The following is an 18,640-nucleotide window of genomic DNA, read 5'->3' on the forward strand; positions in this document are numbered from 1 at the left end:
TAGACAACACCCTAATAGGGATTAAAACTACAAACTACATTTAGAAAGGAAAAAGATAAGGAATAAATGAAGTACCTAAAAAATACTAAAGGTGGAGGGGGGGGGGTTGAATAGTGTTTATGGAAAACGTTTTTCGCAACCCTTTAGATATAGCACTTTGTCAAGCGTATGAAATATTTTTTTGAAGGCTTAGACGCTCGACTTGAAATATATATGCTTGGATAACATCGTCACACTATTAAGAATGTTTCTACTATAGTGTTTGTAAGAACTTCCTTTAAAAATAAAGGACCGTGTAGCTTGGAAGTTCTTATATTTTGAAATATAAAACTCAATTGTAAGTTTTCTAAGAGGATCGTTTAGTAAAGAGAAGAGAAAATAACACAAGAGATTTTATATTGGTTCGCTCCAACTGAGTTTCGTCCAGTCTCCTCTGCAGAGGGTTCCACTATAATCTTCACACGATTACAAATGAGTATTAGCACCACTCTTGGTATTCAGCTACCTCGCCGAGATTTCCTCTGAGTATTAACACCACTCCTGGTACTCAGCACCCTACCGAGATTTCCTTGAGTATTCGCATCATTCTTGGTACTCAACTCCTTGTCGAGATTTTCTTGAGTATTTGAACCACTCCTAGTACTAGACTACTGCGCCTAAATTCCTCAACTCAAAAGAGTTTAGTTGTAAGTATTTTAATTCTTTGTAGAATTGCAATCAACGATTGCTTACAAGTAGTTCGGACTAAATCTCTCTACGAGAGGATTTGATTACAATACAATGCAGTTCAAACACTCGCAAGTGTTTCTCTATACTCTCTTACAAGTAAGAAATTTGACGCTTAAACTCGAGAGTATCTCTTTCTCCTTTTCTCTTCTTTTCTTCAGTTCAGATGTATTCTTTTCTTTGAGCTCTTTTGTCTCTTTTTCTCTTTAGGATGGATATGTCGCTGTAAGCTTTATGCTCTTTAGCTATTCTCTATTTTATCTCTTGATTTTCTTCTTGAGAGATCTTTTATATATATGCTTTATGAAAATTTATCCGTTGGACCACGTTTGTAGTTCGTAGTCTTGATGCTTGTGTTTTCTCTTTCTTCTTTTCACAGAAGTTGTTGTGTAAGTCAACTTTGTTAGAGCAAACATTTTTCTTTTCAGATCTTATCTTAAAGTAGGTTGTACGATCTTTTTAGACTTTGCTTCAAGTAGGTTGATCTTATATTTCTTTAGTTAATTGCATCCTTAGATTTTTAGATAGAGTCAATGTTATCTCTTCCTTTAAATCAACTTAACACTGATTGCAAAGTGACATTTGTGAGAGTTTAAGTTATCTTTTACTTAACTCCCTCTAATTTATTTTTATTTTTTTGGTTTTTTGTTTTTTGTTTTTATCCTCCACTTTCATCTGTCATCCTTACCTCTAACCACCTCGTACCACCTTCTTTATCATTTACAAGGAATCATCTCATCTCATTTCATCTTCCTAAATATCACCAAAAACCTCTTTAAACACGTCGTGTGCATCTTCCACAAACCCAAATTTTAATAAGTAATAACAAATTCATTGCCAACAAACACATCCATCCTAAGTTCAAACAACAATCCATAATCATAAAAATCCTATGGGAGAGAGAAAGGGAAAAGGAAAGAAAAAAAGTGAGAGAAGAGAGGAGGAAAAGAAAAAAGGATGGCGGAAGGTGAATGTTGGAGAAAAAAAAAGGAAAAAAAGCTGAAAGTGGAAGGTGGTATGAAGAAACAAAATAAACAACAACAAAAATAAAAAAAAAATTACAAATCTAGAAGATAATTTATATTTTGACACCTAACCCGAATATAGAAAAAGAAACGACTATTTTTTTAAAAAATAAGAACTCATTTGAGTGAAAAAAATAAATTACATAAATAACTAATAAATCAAATAAAAAAACAAGTTATTCATTAAACCTTAAAAAATCATAAAGAAATTTTTGAATTTTTTTAATTTATACAAAACTATGAAAAGTAGAGTAGACTTATTAAACTGCAATTTTGACTTGGGTCTAGCCAATTTTTTTATGGTTAAAATGAAACAAACTAGGACAAACTAAATTAAGTCGAAGTTATTATCCGTACTGGTTAGCACCATATAATGAGAGAATCTTATATGAGAAAAGTTTTAAATTTATGACTACAAAATAAGATATATGTGATGAAAATGTCTTCCATAGGTCATAACAGTATTATAAGTTTAAAACATAGAATTTAATAAAACATTGTCATTTATGTGCTGGTATGACAAAATTAAAATGAATTATAGAAAAAAGAATTATCTTGAAATTAAATGTTCTTACAATAAATTTTAAAAAATATTACTAAAACAAAAGTCTTATAAAATTTTGGCTGAGATTTAAAAAAATGGAGGACATACTTAAAGAATTGAGTTTACTGAATTGGTAAGTGAAGTGGAAGAAACAAAATTCAGAAACAGCATCTTCCGAAGCTCGTATTTTGTGCAGTTACTTATTGTGTGTCGGTTTATGGAAAATGGAACATTCATAATTTAATGTTTTAGATGACAACATCAAGTTGACCAAAATTCAAGTATAACAGTGAAAGCCATATGATTTGTGAATATTAATGTGACTGCATCCCAAATTGATTCTTTGCAAATGCTTCTGTGCATGGATTTTATAAAATTTACCCTTCAGAAGTTAATTTGATTTTACATAAGAGAGAGTAAACTTATACTATGATGGAATTGTCTTCAAAGAAAACTGTGGTAGAAGGAATTTTTAAATACAGAATTCATATTTCTCTTTATTATTGTATTCTTTTTTATTAAACATATATAATTAAATTCACACCTAAAATTAAAAAAAAAACTTTACATTTATTATAAATTAATTTTATTTATGTGAATTAAATATTTACAAATAATTTAACAACAATTCAATAAAGGTGTTACAATAGGATAAACTTTATTAAGAATATTTAAGATATAATTTAAAACTCTACAATATGAAATAAAGTGTGCTCTTACTTGAATATTATAAATGGAAAATGATACTTGAACAATCATTTTTGACAACATTTAGACACGCGCACACGTGTCAAAATCTGAGTAGTCCAGTTGGAAAAATTAAATGAAAATGGACCACTCAGATTTTGACACGTGTGCGCGTGTCTAAATGTTGTCAAAAATGATTGTTCAAGTGTCATTTTCCATTGTAAATTAACCACATATCTTATCCACAGTACAAAAAATATTTATATCAGTAAAATAATAAAGCATATTTTTTTTTTCACTTGAAAAAGTCAAATGTAATTATTCAGTAAGTTATGAGATGGGCAATCTAGTAATTGTAGTTGACTCTAGAATTCCCCAGGAGTTGGTGATAATGGTCTATCTGTCGGCTATGCTTTCTCTTATATTTTCCTCTGTCAAGTTGCAGGTTTTACCCTATTTCTTTATTTATTGCCATTAACCCCACATTTCTCTCTCCTCATTCTCTCTCTAACATCTTCTCCATATATGCTTGCACCCTCTTGCACAACACAAGCACAAAATGGAAGAATTCACCAAACTAGCTAAATTGTTCTTCATACTCTTGGCCTTCACGTTTGCTGCTCAACAAATACAAGGTCATACTCATCCAAATGCAATGTTCTTCTTCCGCTTATCTTGTTCCACAACTTCATTTCTTCTTCTCCTAATGCCTCCACTTGCTTATATATACTCAATTATACTCTCTCTGTGCTTCGATCTCTTCCTATGTTTATGTCTGTTATCTGTTTGTTGTAATGATTTTTCCTCTTGATATGCTGAAACACGCTTTCTGTTGCATGTTATTGTCAAGCATTTTTGTTTAGTTATCTCTAATCAAAAGGGTGTCATTGTCATCAAATTTCTCGCCATTGTTGCTGCAGTCAATGAAACAGAAGCATGGGTGTTGAAGTACTCGCAACCTCAAAGAGATCAAAGAATAAAGGTTAATTATGATCAAACTGAATAATTCCTTGGAAAGCTTTGTTTTTTTTTCCAAAGTGTTTGTGGTTTGAAAAATGTGGAATGATATATAGGGTGGCAATGAGGTATGGAGAATGAGGAAATCAGGGAGAGCCATGATTGGATCAACAGCACCAACTTGCACTTACAATGAATGTAAAGGATGCAAGTACAAATGCAGAGCTGAACAGGTTCCTGTGGAGGGGAATGATCCGATCAATAGCCCCTATCATTATAGATGTGTTTGTCATAGATGATGGAAACCCTGGTTTGTTCAAGGATGTAATAGTCTATTCAGGCAGATTTAAGCAGATTTTGGTTTACCTTCTTCATCACTCATCACTAATTAGTACAATCTTCATTTCTTTTCCAAGTTTCCATTATATCTTCTCAATCATGAGCTCAAAAAGGTGCACAGTTATACCATTTAATCATGGATGTCATTATATATATTAGTGATGTATGATTAATGGTATAATATATAATGCTATTACAATATTTTTTTTAACCTTTTTATCCTATTATTTATTTATTTATTATATTGAATTTTTTCATTTTTTAATAATTTTTTTAATATTTATAAAACCTTATATGATATATTATTTCTATCACTAACCATAATCGTCAAATGGTTAAAAGTACGTTGATGTGATGATTCTACTTTAGTTATAGTGATATTTTATATTTTTTCATATAAAATTAATTAGGTCAATTTCAATGTATAGAAGAATCGTGAATTTTTGTTTATATTTTTAAAAATTAAAAAAAATTATTCAACTTTGAAAAGTCACGTTGATTTTTAAATTGAATTATTTAATTAAAAGATAAATGAAAAATATTAAGACCAAACTATAATTAAACCTATTTTTAAATGCTTCATCATACTCTTATTTCAATAATTATTGCATTTTGAAGTTTTATAGTGAAAATTTAGAATACAATAAATGTTTTACTTATTTTATTAAACTACATATATAAAGTTAACATTCTTATAACTAATTTGTGGTATATTATGATAGTAACTTATCACGGAACAAAGTGACCCTTAATAAATTTAATTAACTTATCATTAATATATGAATGATGATTATTACCTAATTATAAAATAGTCACTTATCATGAAATAAGTTAGATTAACTTATCATTAATACATGTGTAAGATCTATGAAAAATATTTACCTTAATAGTAATAATTTTATTACTAGCAGTAATAAATTTTTATTTATAAATGAAAAATGTAATTAATAAGTTTATGTAAAAATAAAATGTGGAAAGCTAAATAAGAAATTTTGGTAGCTTAAATGATAGAAAATTGTGATGATTTCAAGAACATGAGTTCAAATTCTTTTCTACTTTTTTGTTTAAAAAAGAAAAGAAAACAAATGGACAAAGAAACTTTCGATGATTGAAATAGCAAAACACCAAAACATCTTTCGGTGATTGAAATGATAATATATATATATATATATATATATATATATATATATATATATATATATATATTTATATGATAATAAAAAAAAACACCAAATAGTACCAAAATCTTGGCCTATAAATACCAAGCAAGGGGGAGGGGGATTTTGCACCAAGAAGTAGAGAGAAATCATAAGATTAGGAATAATTTAGGGTAAGAAGGATTTTAGTGTGGAGAAAGGGGCATGAGGTCCTGGTCTATGTGCCGGTTTTGGACATAGTGTTTAGGACTAACCTTGTGGATGGTATGGAGTATTTTGGAAGTGTATTTGTAAGAAGAAGTAGAAGTCATCACAAGTGCATAACCTCCTGTGACCGCTCATCAATGTATCATCCGAATGAGTGTCTATTGGGTATTGTGGAATGAGTGTCTATTGGGTATTGTGGAATGAGTGTCTCTTGAGTATTGTGAGATGAATGTCTATTGGGTATTGTGAGATGAGTGTCTATTAGGTATTGTGGGATGAGTGTCTCTTGAGTATTGTGGGATGAATGTCTATTGGGTATTGTGAGATGAGTGTCTATTAGGTATTGTGGGATGAGTGTCTATTAGGGATTATGGCATGATGAGATGAGTATCTATGGTGCGATTGTTGTATGATGATGTGAGGGTGTCTGACATAATTATCATATGATGTTTGTTGAGTGTATCAAAATAATTATGCATGTTTTATAAATGATTTGATGCATGTTAGCTCACCCTACTTGTTTGTGTTTGTGTTTGTGCGATGATCGTATAATTCGTTATACGGGAGCAGATGAAGGAATGTCGTCTGATTCAGTGCGAATGAAGAAAGAGATAGAAGAATAAATTAGAAGAATTCGAGTTATAATTATGAGTTTGTAGTTGAAATATGAGTTTAAAACATATATATATATATATATATATATATATATATATATATCAACTATGAATGATCAAGTGTGAGATTATGGGATGTTACCTTAAATGTAATGCTACAATATATCAATTATGAATTATGTAATGCTACAATATATTCCACCCTTGTTTAGCTTCGTAGATCTGACTATTCTGTATAAAAGAGTGAGTAACCCATCGGTCAAACACCTGTTAATTGGTCATGTTACAACTGGACACGTTTATAGGTAAAATATACTTATAAGCTTTTGGATTGTGATTAAGTTAACCTTAATTAAAAGCTCATTTTAAAACCTATAAATACGGGTGTAAGGTAAAATGGTACTTGTATTTATTGCGAATTTAAAATTTTATTGTGCTAACTAGTACCGACTTGAGCGTCGGAATTCTTTTAGCAGGTACACCCCTGCACGACTTGGAGAAGGAGTATTAAGGATATTATGCAAACCACGTTAGGATGCTTGCAGAAAAGTGTGAATGAGTGTTTCAATTATGATCCCAAACCCCACACTGGAACTGTACCGTACGGTCTCCCAGCACCTTGTGTATCGTACGGTCTCCCGACACCACCAGACTAGGTCGTCCTCAAACTAGGCCGACCATCTAGGACGATCAACCACCAGGCTGACCCTCAGGCTGACCGACCATCCAGGCCGACCATCCAGGCCGGCCGATCATCTAAGACAATCAACCTCCAAACCGACCATCAGGCTGGTCGACCATCCAGGATGATCAACCACCAGGCCGACCACATGGTTAGATTATAAACGATAATAACTCATTAAAACCCTAATTCATATTAAGCTGTGATTGGACCGTCATTAGGCCAGCGAAACTTGGACAAGGAGAAGGAAGAACAGACAATGTAACTTGAAGGACGAAAGACAACCAAGAGTGCTAAGTAGCGAACGTCTGGTCTTTAAGACAACCTGGAGTGTTAAGCAGCGAACATTCGATCTTCAAGATAACCTGGAGTGCTAAGCAGCGAACGTCCGATCTTCAACACAACCGGGAGTGCTTTAAGCAGGGTTCGTCCGATCCTGAAGTCAACCTGGAGTGCTTTGAGTAAGGGACTTCAACCCTATACCCGAAACATTTTGGCGCACACCGTGGGCATCAAATGTTCAACTATTTGGACGTTCATCCTCAACTATTCGCCCTTCCATGGCCTACCCAGCCTTCCATGGCCTCAATAATGCTTCACCAAATTTGTCAACAAACGTCCAACTATTCGGACGTCCGTCCTCAACTATCCGGCCTTCCATGGCCTCACAAATGCTTCGTCAAATTTGGTAGCAAACGTTCAACTATTCGGACGTCCGTCCTCAATTATCCGGGCTTCCATGGCCTACCCAACCTTCCATGGCCTATCCGACCTTCCATGGCTTCATAAATTCTTCGCCAAATTTGGCAACAAACGTTGAACTATTTGGATGTCCGTCCTCAACTATCCGACCTTACATGGCCTACCCGGCCTTCCATGGCCTCACAAATACTTAGCCAAATTTGGCATCAAATGTTCAACTATTTGGACGTCCATCCTCAACTATCAAGCCTTCCATGGTCTACCCGAGTTTCCATGGCCTCACAAATGCTTTGCCTAATTTGTCAACAAACGTTAAACTATTCGGACATCTGTCCTCAACTACCCGGCGATCCATGGCCTAACAAATGTTCGCCAAATTTGGCAACAAACATTCAACTATTCGTACGCTTGTCCCCAACTATCTGGTCTTCAATGGCCTACCGGGCCTTGCATGGCCTCACCAATACTTAGCCAAATTTGGCATCAAATGTTCAAGTATTCGATAGTCCGTCTTCAACCATCCAGCCTTCCATGGCCTACCCGGCCTTCCATGGCCTCCCAAATGCTTCGCCAAATTTGGCAACAAACGTTCAATTATTCGGACGTTTGTCCTCAACTATCCGGCCTTCCATGGCCTACCCGACCTTCCATGGCTTCACAAATACTTAGCCAAATTTGGCATCAAATGTTCAACTATTCGGTCGTCCGTCTTCAACCTTCCGGCCTTCCATGGCCTATCTGGCATTCCATGGCCTCTCATACTTAGCCAAAATTTTCAACAAAGGTTCAACTATTCGGACGTCCGTCCTCAACTATCCGGCCTTCCATGGCCTACCTGGCCGTCCATGGCCTCACAGGTACTTAGCCAAATTTGGCATCAATATTCAAGCATTCGGCCATCCGGCCTCAATTGCTCAGTCGTCCATGACCTGACTGCTTGGCCTCCCATGGCCTCACAAGTATTTAGCCAAATTTAGCTTCAAGCATTTAACCATTTGGCCTTACATTGGCCTCAACTTCTCGACCTCCCGTGGCCCAACCGTTCGGGCTTACATTGGCCTCAACTTCTTGACCTCTTGTGGCCTCAACCGTTCGGCCTTACATTGGCCTCAACTTCTCGACCTCTTGTGGCCTCATTCGTTTGGTCATACCTTGACTTCTCAGATACTTTCTTAAACATGTCCTCATAGGTATTCGGCCAACCATTTGTCTTCAAGTGTTGAGCCTCAACCGTCCGACTCAACTCGGCCTCCCGTGGCCTTACGTTCATCGACAATTGTTCGACCATACCACAAACGAATCCTGGCCGACCTCACCGAAGGTCGGCGACCGTGGATCTTCACCAAAGAAATATCGGTCAGCCTCACTGAAGGTCGGCAACTGTGGATCTTCACAAGTACTACAAGTGTTCAACCGTTTGGCCATACCCCAAAGAAATCTCGGCCGGCCTCACCGAAGGTCGGTGACCGTGGATTTGCATCGAAGGAACCCCGACCGACCCCATCGAAATTTAATGACTGTCGATCTCCACATCATGTCACTTTAACAAGATCAGTAGCCTATCCAACTCGGCCGACAAGGGCACGACTCGATTTTGTCTTCCAACCACTCATCTTAATCAAAAGAACAAAGAGTGCATAGAGACGAAAGCCAACCAAAGAACTCGTCCTTTCCAGGAAGGCCATGTACAAAACCCCTTTGTAGATTAACACCATGCTCGGGCTTGGGGGGCTTGTGTACCGTACGGTCTCCCAACACCTTGTGGACTATACGGTCTCCCAACACCACCAAACTAGGCTGTCCTCAGACCAGACCGACCATCCAGGATGATCAATCACCAGACAACCATCTAGGCCGACCATCCAGGACAATCAACCATCCAGGCCGACCACATGGTTAGATTATAAATGATAATAACTCATTAAAATCCTAGTGCAGATTAAGGTGTGATTGAGCCGTCATTAGGCCAACGAAAGGTAAAGGCTCATCACAACTAGTATAAATAAAGGTCTCAGGTATGACTTTACGATCATGATGCCCAATATATGCATTACTTGTTGTGACAACTACTCGGTTACATTACTAACTTGAGCGTTAGAGTGCCTTTGACAGGTACCCGTCCACCCGGCTTGGACAAGCAAGAGGGAGAACGGACAACGTAACTTGAAAGACGGAAGACAACCAGGAGTACTAGCAACGAACGTCCGGTCTTCAAGACAACCTAGAGTCTAAGCAGCGAGCGTCCGGTCTTCAACACAACTGGGAGTGCTTTGAGCAGGGTTCGTCCGATCTTCAAGTCAACCTGAAGTGCTTTGAGTAAGGGACTTCAACCCTATACCCGAAACAGGAATCAATTTTTATTTTGGGGGTTGTATGTCATCCCATTTTTTTAAAAGCTTCAATTGTGTCCTAATTTTTTAAAAAAGTGTCTCAATTAGGTTTTTTTGAAAAAAAACATACTAACAACATTAACAATATGTCACGTGTCAATATGTGATTTTTTTTAAATTTTTTTAATTTTTATAAACTTTTATAAATTTTTATAAATTTTTATAAATTTTTTTAATTTTTTAGTTATTTTTTCTTCTAAATATTTTGTTGTCACTTATCAAGTATCTTGTGTCAGTGCCACGTGACAGGATGTCTTGATTTCAATTTAATCTTCATATTTATCTTATTGATTCAATTTAGTCTTTTTTTTTTCTCAAAATGGAGCGATATGGTCCCTCTATAAATTATGACAAAATTTATTATATGTATAAATATTATATTGATATTTTTATTAAAAATGATTTTTTTTAACATATTACATTATTATATATTATTAATTTTTATAAAATTAAAACTAATTAAATATAAATATTTAAAAAAAAAACAAGTATTAAAACATATACTATTAATTCATGTGTTTTAATAAAAATAAATTAATTAATATCATTTATACAAATAATAAATTTGGTCTTCTTTTAACTAGATCAAATTTATTATTTTTATAAATGTTATACTGATGTTTATATTAAAATTTAATGATTAAAATCATGATTAACAAATCAGGCTTAATAATATAGAGTTAAATATGTTTTTAGTCCCTAAACTATTGGCCGTTTCTGATTTTCGTCCCTCTTTCAAAGTAAGGTACAATTTGGTCCTCATTCTTTTCGAAAACGTTCGTTTTAGTCCTCGAAAACTAACACCGTTTAAAAAGTTGGTCCTCATTTAGCAACAAAATGAGGACTAAAACCAAAGTTCCGAGGACTAAAACGAACGTTTCGAAAAGAATGAGGACCAAATTGTACCTTACTTTGAAAGAGGGACGAAAACCAAAAACAGCGAATAGTTTAGGGACTAAAAACATATTTAACCCAATAATATACAATAATATAATAGGTTAAAATGTCATTTTTAATAAAACAATATCAATATGATATTTATATAAATAATAGATTTTGTCTTAATTTAAAAAGATAATATTATTTATTTTTTTAAAAATTGAAACTAAATTGAATAAAAAAATTAAATTAAAACAAAACACTCACACGTAACACTTACAATAATACGTAAAAGATATGACACAGACAATAATTTAAAAAAAAAGTTAAAAAATTAAAAAAAGAATTACAAAAATTAAAAGAAATTACATATTGACACATGTTCTCAAGTGTGTTACTCTTTTTTAAAATAACTTAATTGAAATACTTTTACAAAAATTATAACAATTGAAATTTCTTTAAGAAAACGAAAAGCAACTAGACATACTTTCGATAAAATAAAGACTATATGAGTAATTAAACATTTTAAATTAATATGGACTATAATAACAATTTTATATCATTATTGAGGTTTATAAATAGTAGCATTTGGTGGTAAAAAGAAAATAGTACAATATAGTACGAAATACTTTATGTGTAAAGGTGTCACGAATGACATGTTAACCAATAAAAGGACGCTCAGATAAATTGTTCCAAATAAGAGAAATTGTTCCAAATAAGAGAAATTGTTCCAAATAAGAGAAGAGCCGCTGCACAATCAACCATCAATAATGAACAAAATCTGAATAGATAGTTGTAACTAAGGATGAAAAAGTAATTTTGTATCTATTTTCAATGCTTATTTAGAATAGATGATGAAAACTGAGATGAACATTTTAGCGTAAAGAGAAATTATTATTCCAATTACATAAATTATAATGGAAAAGAGATACAAAGTGAAACAAAAATTTATTTTATATACTATTTTAATACAATTTAATTACTTATAATAATAATAGTCAAATATAAATATTTAAAACTCTTTTCTTTTATTTTTTTTACTTGAAGTTAAATTTTAGTCTATAAAATAATTCATTTTTTAATTAATTTAGAAAGAAAAATATTATAAAGACCTAGAAAATAGTTTAAGAATAAAAGTGATTTTAAAAAGTGATACTATTATTTTATTATTTAAAAATTAGACTATAAATAAAAATTTTATTTATCGAGTATCATTTTTAGAAAAAAATAATCTTCTTTATAAAACTTTTCTTTCTCCTTTCTAAATTTTTGGTCTCACTCTTAATTCTTGTGAAGATAAGAGATCATAGAAGTGATTCTAGCAAAGAACTCTACAAAATCATTCGACCAAAGTTAAGAAAAAGTAAGGGATAAAAACACTCATTAAAGCTAATGGTACAATATGATATGTAAATTGTGTTTTGGTTTTATGAAGGCTTACTGATCGAGCCATATCTTCGCTAAGTGACGTTAAAAAGAAGATTACAAAGACCATGAAGACCTTTCACTTGTTAGGCAAGCTTGAAGTAAAAAAGCTTTCAAAGCCTGAGTCATTGAGCAAGAGTGAATTTTGAATTTGGCATAAAGGCAAAGGAGGCTTGGTCGCTGAGTGAGTCTAACTTCGTTATGTAAATTTATATGTTTTTTGTTTCAATGCTTGACTTGCTAGGAAAATCACCTATTCGTTAAGCGAATACATCCTGAATGATAACTCACTAAACGAATATGTGATTTTGTGATTTCATTAAGCGATTATGTGTTCTGAATGAGAAATATGTTTGAAATTTGAAAATTTTGATTTGGTTTACTCATGTTATTAAAGGATTATGGTTTTATAGAGATACTGTGTGCATTGTATGGTAATAGGAGGAATGTCATATTGATTAGTTTAGTTTTATACATTGAATATGTGTCAAGTCATTCTAAATCTACTAAATCTTATTTGAAGAATTTTTTTTCTAAACTTTTATATTTAGAAAGACTAGGGAATATATATATATATATATATATATATATATATATATATATATATATATATAACAAAATGGTATAATACCAATTAGAAGTAACATTTGGGATCTTTCAGAATATATGATAGTTTACGTTTTACATGTTAAGTCCAAGAATTAGGCCGAGGTTCTTCTATCTACGCTATAATAATTATGAACAATATTTTTCATAAATGCTTTTAGAAAAAAAAAGATAAATTTCTCCATAGAACTTTTATAAAACACCTACTTTATTTTTTTAGAAGTGTTTATAAAAAAGTTTATCTAAATTAGAAAATGACTTATACTTAACTAAAGAAGCATATGGTTAATTTGGTAGTGCTTGTGTACAATTTCCCATACCTGACATAACCATTTAAATTTTCAATTCCCCTATAAAGAAAAAAAAAATGTACATGCATGATTAAATAATAAGTGGCACATGGAAGTGGCCCAAATATGAAACATAAACGACTGTCGTATGGGTAATTTGTTTCAACTCTTCATTTTCATTGCGTTGTATGAAATAACTTAGAATGAATAATTCATTTAATGGAAGATTTTAAAATCTTTTACATTAAAATAATTTGTTTGTATAAAGTAATTAGAAAGAAATTAAAATTTTAAGTAACTGAAACATATTTTAAATTAATAAAATAAGCGAATTTTACATATTGTCAAAAAGTACAAAAAAAATATGAATTTTTATATATTTTTTATTTTATTTACAAAGATTGAGTTAAGTCAATTTTCAAATAAGGTTTGGATTGAAGGTTCATTGAAATTGGCTCAAGTTAAAGATCGAGTCGAATCAATTTGGATTGAAACCTCGACTAAGTTAGCTTGAGTCGAAAATCAAGATGGGTCAACCCAAATGGAAGGTTGAGAAGAGTCAGTCAGGTCAAAAGTTTAGATGAGTTGGCATAGGTCAAAGATTGAACTGAATTGGCATAGTGATATGATCATAGATGGGCAACAGTGAAGAGTTTTCCTCTCTAAGCATGTTATTCCCTATCACATAGGTCGAAGTTTGAGCTTATTAGAGTCGAACCAAAGATTGAGTGGATTAGGAATGGGACGAAGGACGAGTCAAATCGGTTGTGGCTGAAGGTTGAAATGAGTCAGCCAAGGTGAAAATCAAGTTTACTAGAACCAAGCTAAAGGTTGAGACGTGTCATCATGGACTAAAGGTCAAGACGAGTTGATTGGGTCGAAGGTGAAGACAAGTTGCATAGACCATAGGTAATGTTGATTCAGTGTAGGCTAAAGGTTAAGCTGATTTAGTGTAGGCCAAAGGTCAAACTGAATCAGTACAAATCAATAGTCAAGTTGATTCGTCTAAAACGAATGTTGAGCCAAGTCAGTTATGGTTGAAGTTCGAGACCAGTAGACTAGTAAATCAAAAGGTTATGACAGGTTAGTAAGGGTTGAAGGTCAAGATGACTAGATTTAGGTCGAAGGCGGAGATAAGTTTACACAGGTTAGTTATCGAGACAAGTCAACAAAGTCAAAAGTCAAGACGAGTTAACTCATGTCGAAGGTCAAGGCGAGTTGACTCCGACCGAAAGTCGAGTCAAGTCAACCCAAGTTGAAAGTCGACCAAAATATACCCTAGTCGAAGCTTGAGATGAGTCGATCTAGTCGAAGGTCGAAACAAGTCCGTATAGATGAAAGTTCAAGGAAAGTTCACCATACCAAAGGTTGGGATGTGTTAGTCAGACCAAAGGTGAGGATGAGTTAGTCATTACCGAATATCAAACTAAGTTAACTTAGATTGAAGAATAGAGTTGAGTTATCCAAATATTTTTAAAATAATTTTTTTCCTTTAGCATTAAAATTAAATTAATATATTAAAATAAAAAAATTGAAATTTAAGATTTTTGAATTACTCATCAAACCAAGTAATTAGAAAATTAAGGAAAATTCAATTATAAATATTTCAAGTGGACATATTTACAATCAATAATAATTTATCAGATTTAATCATGAGTTAATTTATACAAGAGACATACCATCTTTCACCATAAATTTATTAAATAAATTTACGAATGTTTTTTCTTATCTCAATTGTTTTTTATCTAATGTAAAACCCTAAATTTTACACTTAAATTTCTCATACTTTTTATATTGTTTAAATTATTTGTTCTTAATAGATTTTAGTATAATTCACAATTAATATTCTACTAATTCTTGAATTAATTCAATATTTGATAAAAATGAAAAGTAATTATAACATGTAACACTCCATATTAATTAATAGACTTATTCTATTAATTAAAACAACTCATAATTGGTATTGATCTAATACCTATATAATTGTAAAACTTGAGAAAATATTAGGAATATTTATAAATATATTAGTATGAATTTACCATATTTTAAAGGTGATGTTATGAATCATGTGAGTCATGTTAATTGTTTTAACCAAATGTCCACTAGTGCAAAAACAATGTATAACGTCACATGTTTAACGTCGAACCACTAAATAGCCAAAGTTAAAAATGACCGGTGGCATTTTTGTAAATAAATACAATTATTAAACGTCGTTTATAATTGTAATTCGACGTAAAAGAATATAAAACGTCGAATGTCCTAGCGTTAGACGTTAAAAGGTTAGTGAATTCAATAAAAATTTGAGCGGGAGATTGAAAATTCATTCACTTTATCTTAGCGCACCAGACCCTCTTCTCTTCTCAAACTTTTCTTGAACGAAGTTTGACGACCATCACAGGTCATTTTTCTTTCATTTGATACAAATGCATGTTAATTAACTACTTTATGTATGATTTTCGTTTGTTTTAACCAATTATTTTCGTGTTCTTGTCCTTCATAGATGCATTCTTCTTTCTCTCTCACGGGTGACGACACTTTATTCTAATGAACCCACCTTTTGAATGTTAGTTTTCGTTTTCGTTTTGAAGAACTTATTTGTTGAACTTGTTTGTTGTTTTTTTTTAACTTGTTTATGGTTGTTGTTTGTTGAACTTGTTTGTCGTTGTTGCTTGGTTGAACTTGTTTGTTGTTGTTTGATTGAACTTGTTTGTTGTTGGTTATTGTTGTTTGTTGTTGATCAAAGTTCATACTTTATAAAATATCAAAAACTTGAAATTTGTTGTTTTTCTACTTTTTAGATCTCGTAGAGTTGTTAAAAAGGATAACAATTAATTAAATAAAAAAAATTGATTAACATCGAATATTGACAAAATTCGACGTTAAGTTAACGTCGTATATTGACAAAATTCGACGTTAATTTAACGTCGATTTTTTTAAAATTCGACGTTAATTTAACGTCTCCTGATATGACGTCGTTCGCGAATTCTCCGTTAAAGTCCAAAATATTCAACGTTGTACGCGATTTTTGTACTAGTGGTCATTGTGTTGCATATGTTTTGTTGAGTTTTGTTCATCCTTGTATTCGTAAACTATTATGAATGATTTTAGGGTTTTTACGTGTTGGATGAACATGAGACATGATTTTTTGTATTATATGATTTTATTGGATTATTATTTTCCAAGAATGACTTGTGTAGGGGTGGTTTTGGGTTATGTCGGGTTGCTATAACGTTAGTATAACATGTGCTATGGGGTTGCCTGGTTATGTATGTGTAATGCCATGCTGATATATGCCTAGACTATATTGTTAAAAGACTATGTCGAGTTCTTTAGGGTTATTTTACTTGAGGTTGGTTAGCATGAGGATATGGTGTTTTAGGGATGGTTGACTTATTGTTATAGTTGATTTCCATGCTTCCGATGTTGTTGTAATTATGTATTATGATTGTAATGATGAGTAATTGGTGTGTTTCTGTTTATGTGCCTTATTTGGCTATTCTAGGGACAATAGTGTGTGAAATTGGGTTGGCTAGGGTGTTTGGCCAAGTTGGTCGAGCTGATCAAGTTGTGGTTGAGTTGTCTTGGTTGTCTGGTTGAGCTGGCCGGGCTAGCCGAATTGAGGTCGAGTTGTCTGGCCAAGTTGGTTGGGTTTTCCAGGTCTAGGAATGTTTTGGACCTTGGTTTCGAGGTTCTCAAGCTTAGATTTGGACGTTTTTAGGGTCATTTTGGGGGGTTTTTTATGTTGGTCGACCTCTTAATGAGGTTAGTTAAGCTGTTTGGGGACCTTGGTTTCAAGGTTCTGAAAATTGTTTTTGAGTGTGGTTTAGGTTGGCTTAGGGGTTTTAACACATGGTCAAGCTGTCAATGGTGTTGTTCGAGCTCTTTGAGCACTTTGCTAAGTTTTTCTATGTGAGGCGAAGTTTTGGTGAATTGGTCGTGTGTGGTGAAGTATGAAAGACGACATATAGCGATACTGATAGGTGGTGGTGACATGGTTCATCTAGATAAGAGTTTGAATTAACAATGTGTTTTGTATTGTGAAATGGTTTAATGTTATGAGCTTATACATTATTAGATAATTGTATTATTATTTTATTTACACGTGACATTCCTAAACCAGAGTGTTAAAATAAGTATGCTCCATGTATTACAATATTTCTTAAAGATTTAAATAGAAATGCTTTCAAAACAAAATACTTAATCAAACAGAATACAAAATAAACTAACATAAGTACCTTCCATTATTTACATCCATCTTGGACTATCTCACTATTGATTCCCCTCACCTCTAGTATCGTCTACTCATATATAACATATAATGATTACAAGTATATAAACCACAACACAACATAGAATAGAGGGTAAGCTAATAGTATTTTATAATATCACATATTATAACATCACAATGATTAAACAAAAACATCATTCTACACATTTACATGCAATAGGTATTATTAATCAATTATATCTTATAATTCTAACATAACCTACTTTAGACTCAATTTTGGATTTATGCATTAAATCAGATATTCATGAAGTCATATACATATCATGTAATCATGAATAAAGTGTCCTGATTGATCCAAATTCATTAGGTCTCAATCATACATTGACAAAGTAAATTCACTTATAGTCATGCCAGAAAATGGGCCCCTAGCCCTAGATCCCATTATAAGAACCTCCCTCATCTCTCACTACCTAAATCTCATCCTCTATATGAGTAGGTAAGTCTAGTAGAGTTAAGATGACTTCAAAATGTGGATGTCTCTAATATATCAAATGTTATCTATTAGACAAAATAACTTCAAACATTTCATACATTGTAAGTATTTTGATATGCTCAGTGTTTCAAATAGATGATTATATTGACAAACACTTACTTCATTCAATATTGTCTTTTAGCGTAACCAATTGCTTAGACGCTACTTTCTATAAGCAATATTTCGTTGAGTATTTGTTTGATAAACTTCAAAACATAGGTTGCTAGAGATTCTATCTCTAGATGATATTGTCTCAACATAACAGAAGGTACATTTGGATCGAGGGAGTGTTCTCATTCTTTATTCAAGTAAAAAACTGTGACAACTCGTTTAAAATGACTCATTAGAAGCCAAAGATACCATTCCACAGATTCATCCATAATTTCACAACTTAGAGATCAATTTAAACATTGAAACCCATATTACTTATCCAAATAAAAACACACACATAAAACCAAAAACAACAAATACAATCGTAAAAATTCACTAATCAACAGTGTATAAATCATATTGTATAAAACAATATTAGTTTCCCTTACCTTTGTTAAACCATTGCCTATGTCATAGTTGCTCCTTTGAGCTCTATTTTTCACAAGATGCTCTAACTACCTATATAAACATCATAACAAATGTCTAAGCATGTCATTACA

The 18,640-nt window shown here is 32.5% G+C and overlaps 1 protein-coding gene across 1 annotated transcript; it reads left to right on the forward strand.

Moving 5' to 3' along the window:
* The first annotated feature begins 3,429 nt into the window (after positions 1-3,429).
* LOC148195625 (uncharacterized) lies at positions 3,430-4,361 on the forward strand. The gene is made up of 3 exons (XM_088093792.1): positions 3,430-3,617; positions 3,903-3,964; positions 4,056-4,361. The coding sequence occupies exons 1-3, from the start codon at positions 3,542-3,544 to the stop codon at positions 4,236-4,238; spliced, it is 321 nt and encodes a 106-aa protein (XP_087949918.1). The 5' UTR covers positions 3,430-3,541; the 3' UTR covers positions 4,239-4,361.
* The last annotated feature ends 14,279 nt before the right edge of the window (positions 4,362-18,640 follow it).

This window comes from Vigna umbellata, chromosome 7, assembly GCF_029865625.1.
Source record: "Vigna umbellata cultivar VRB3 chromosome 7, Vumbellata_1.0, whole genome shotgun sequence".
NCBI lineage: Eukaryota > Viridiplantae > Streptophyta > Magnoliopsida > Fabales > Fabaceae > Vigna > Vigna umbellata.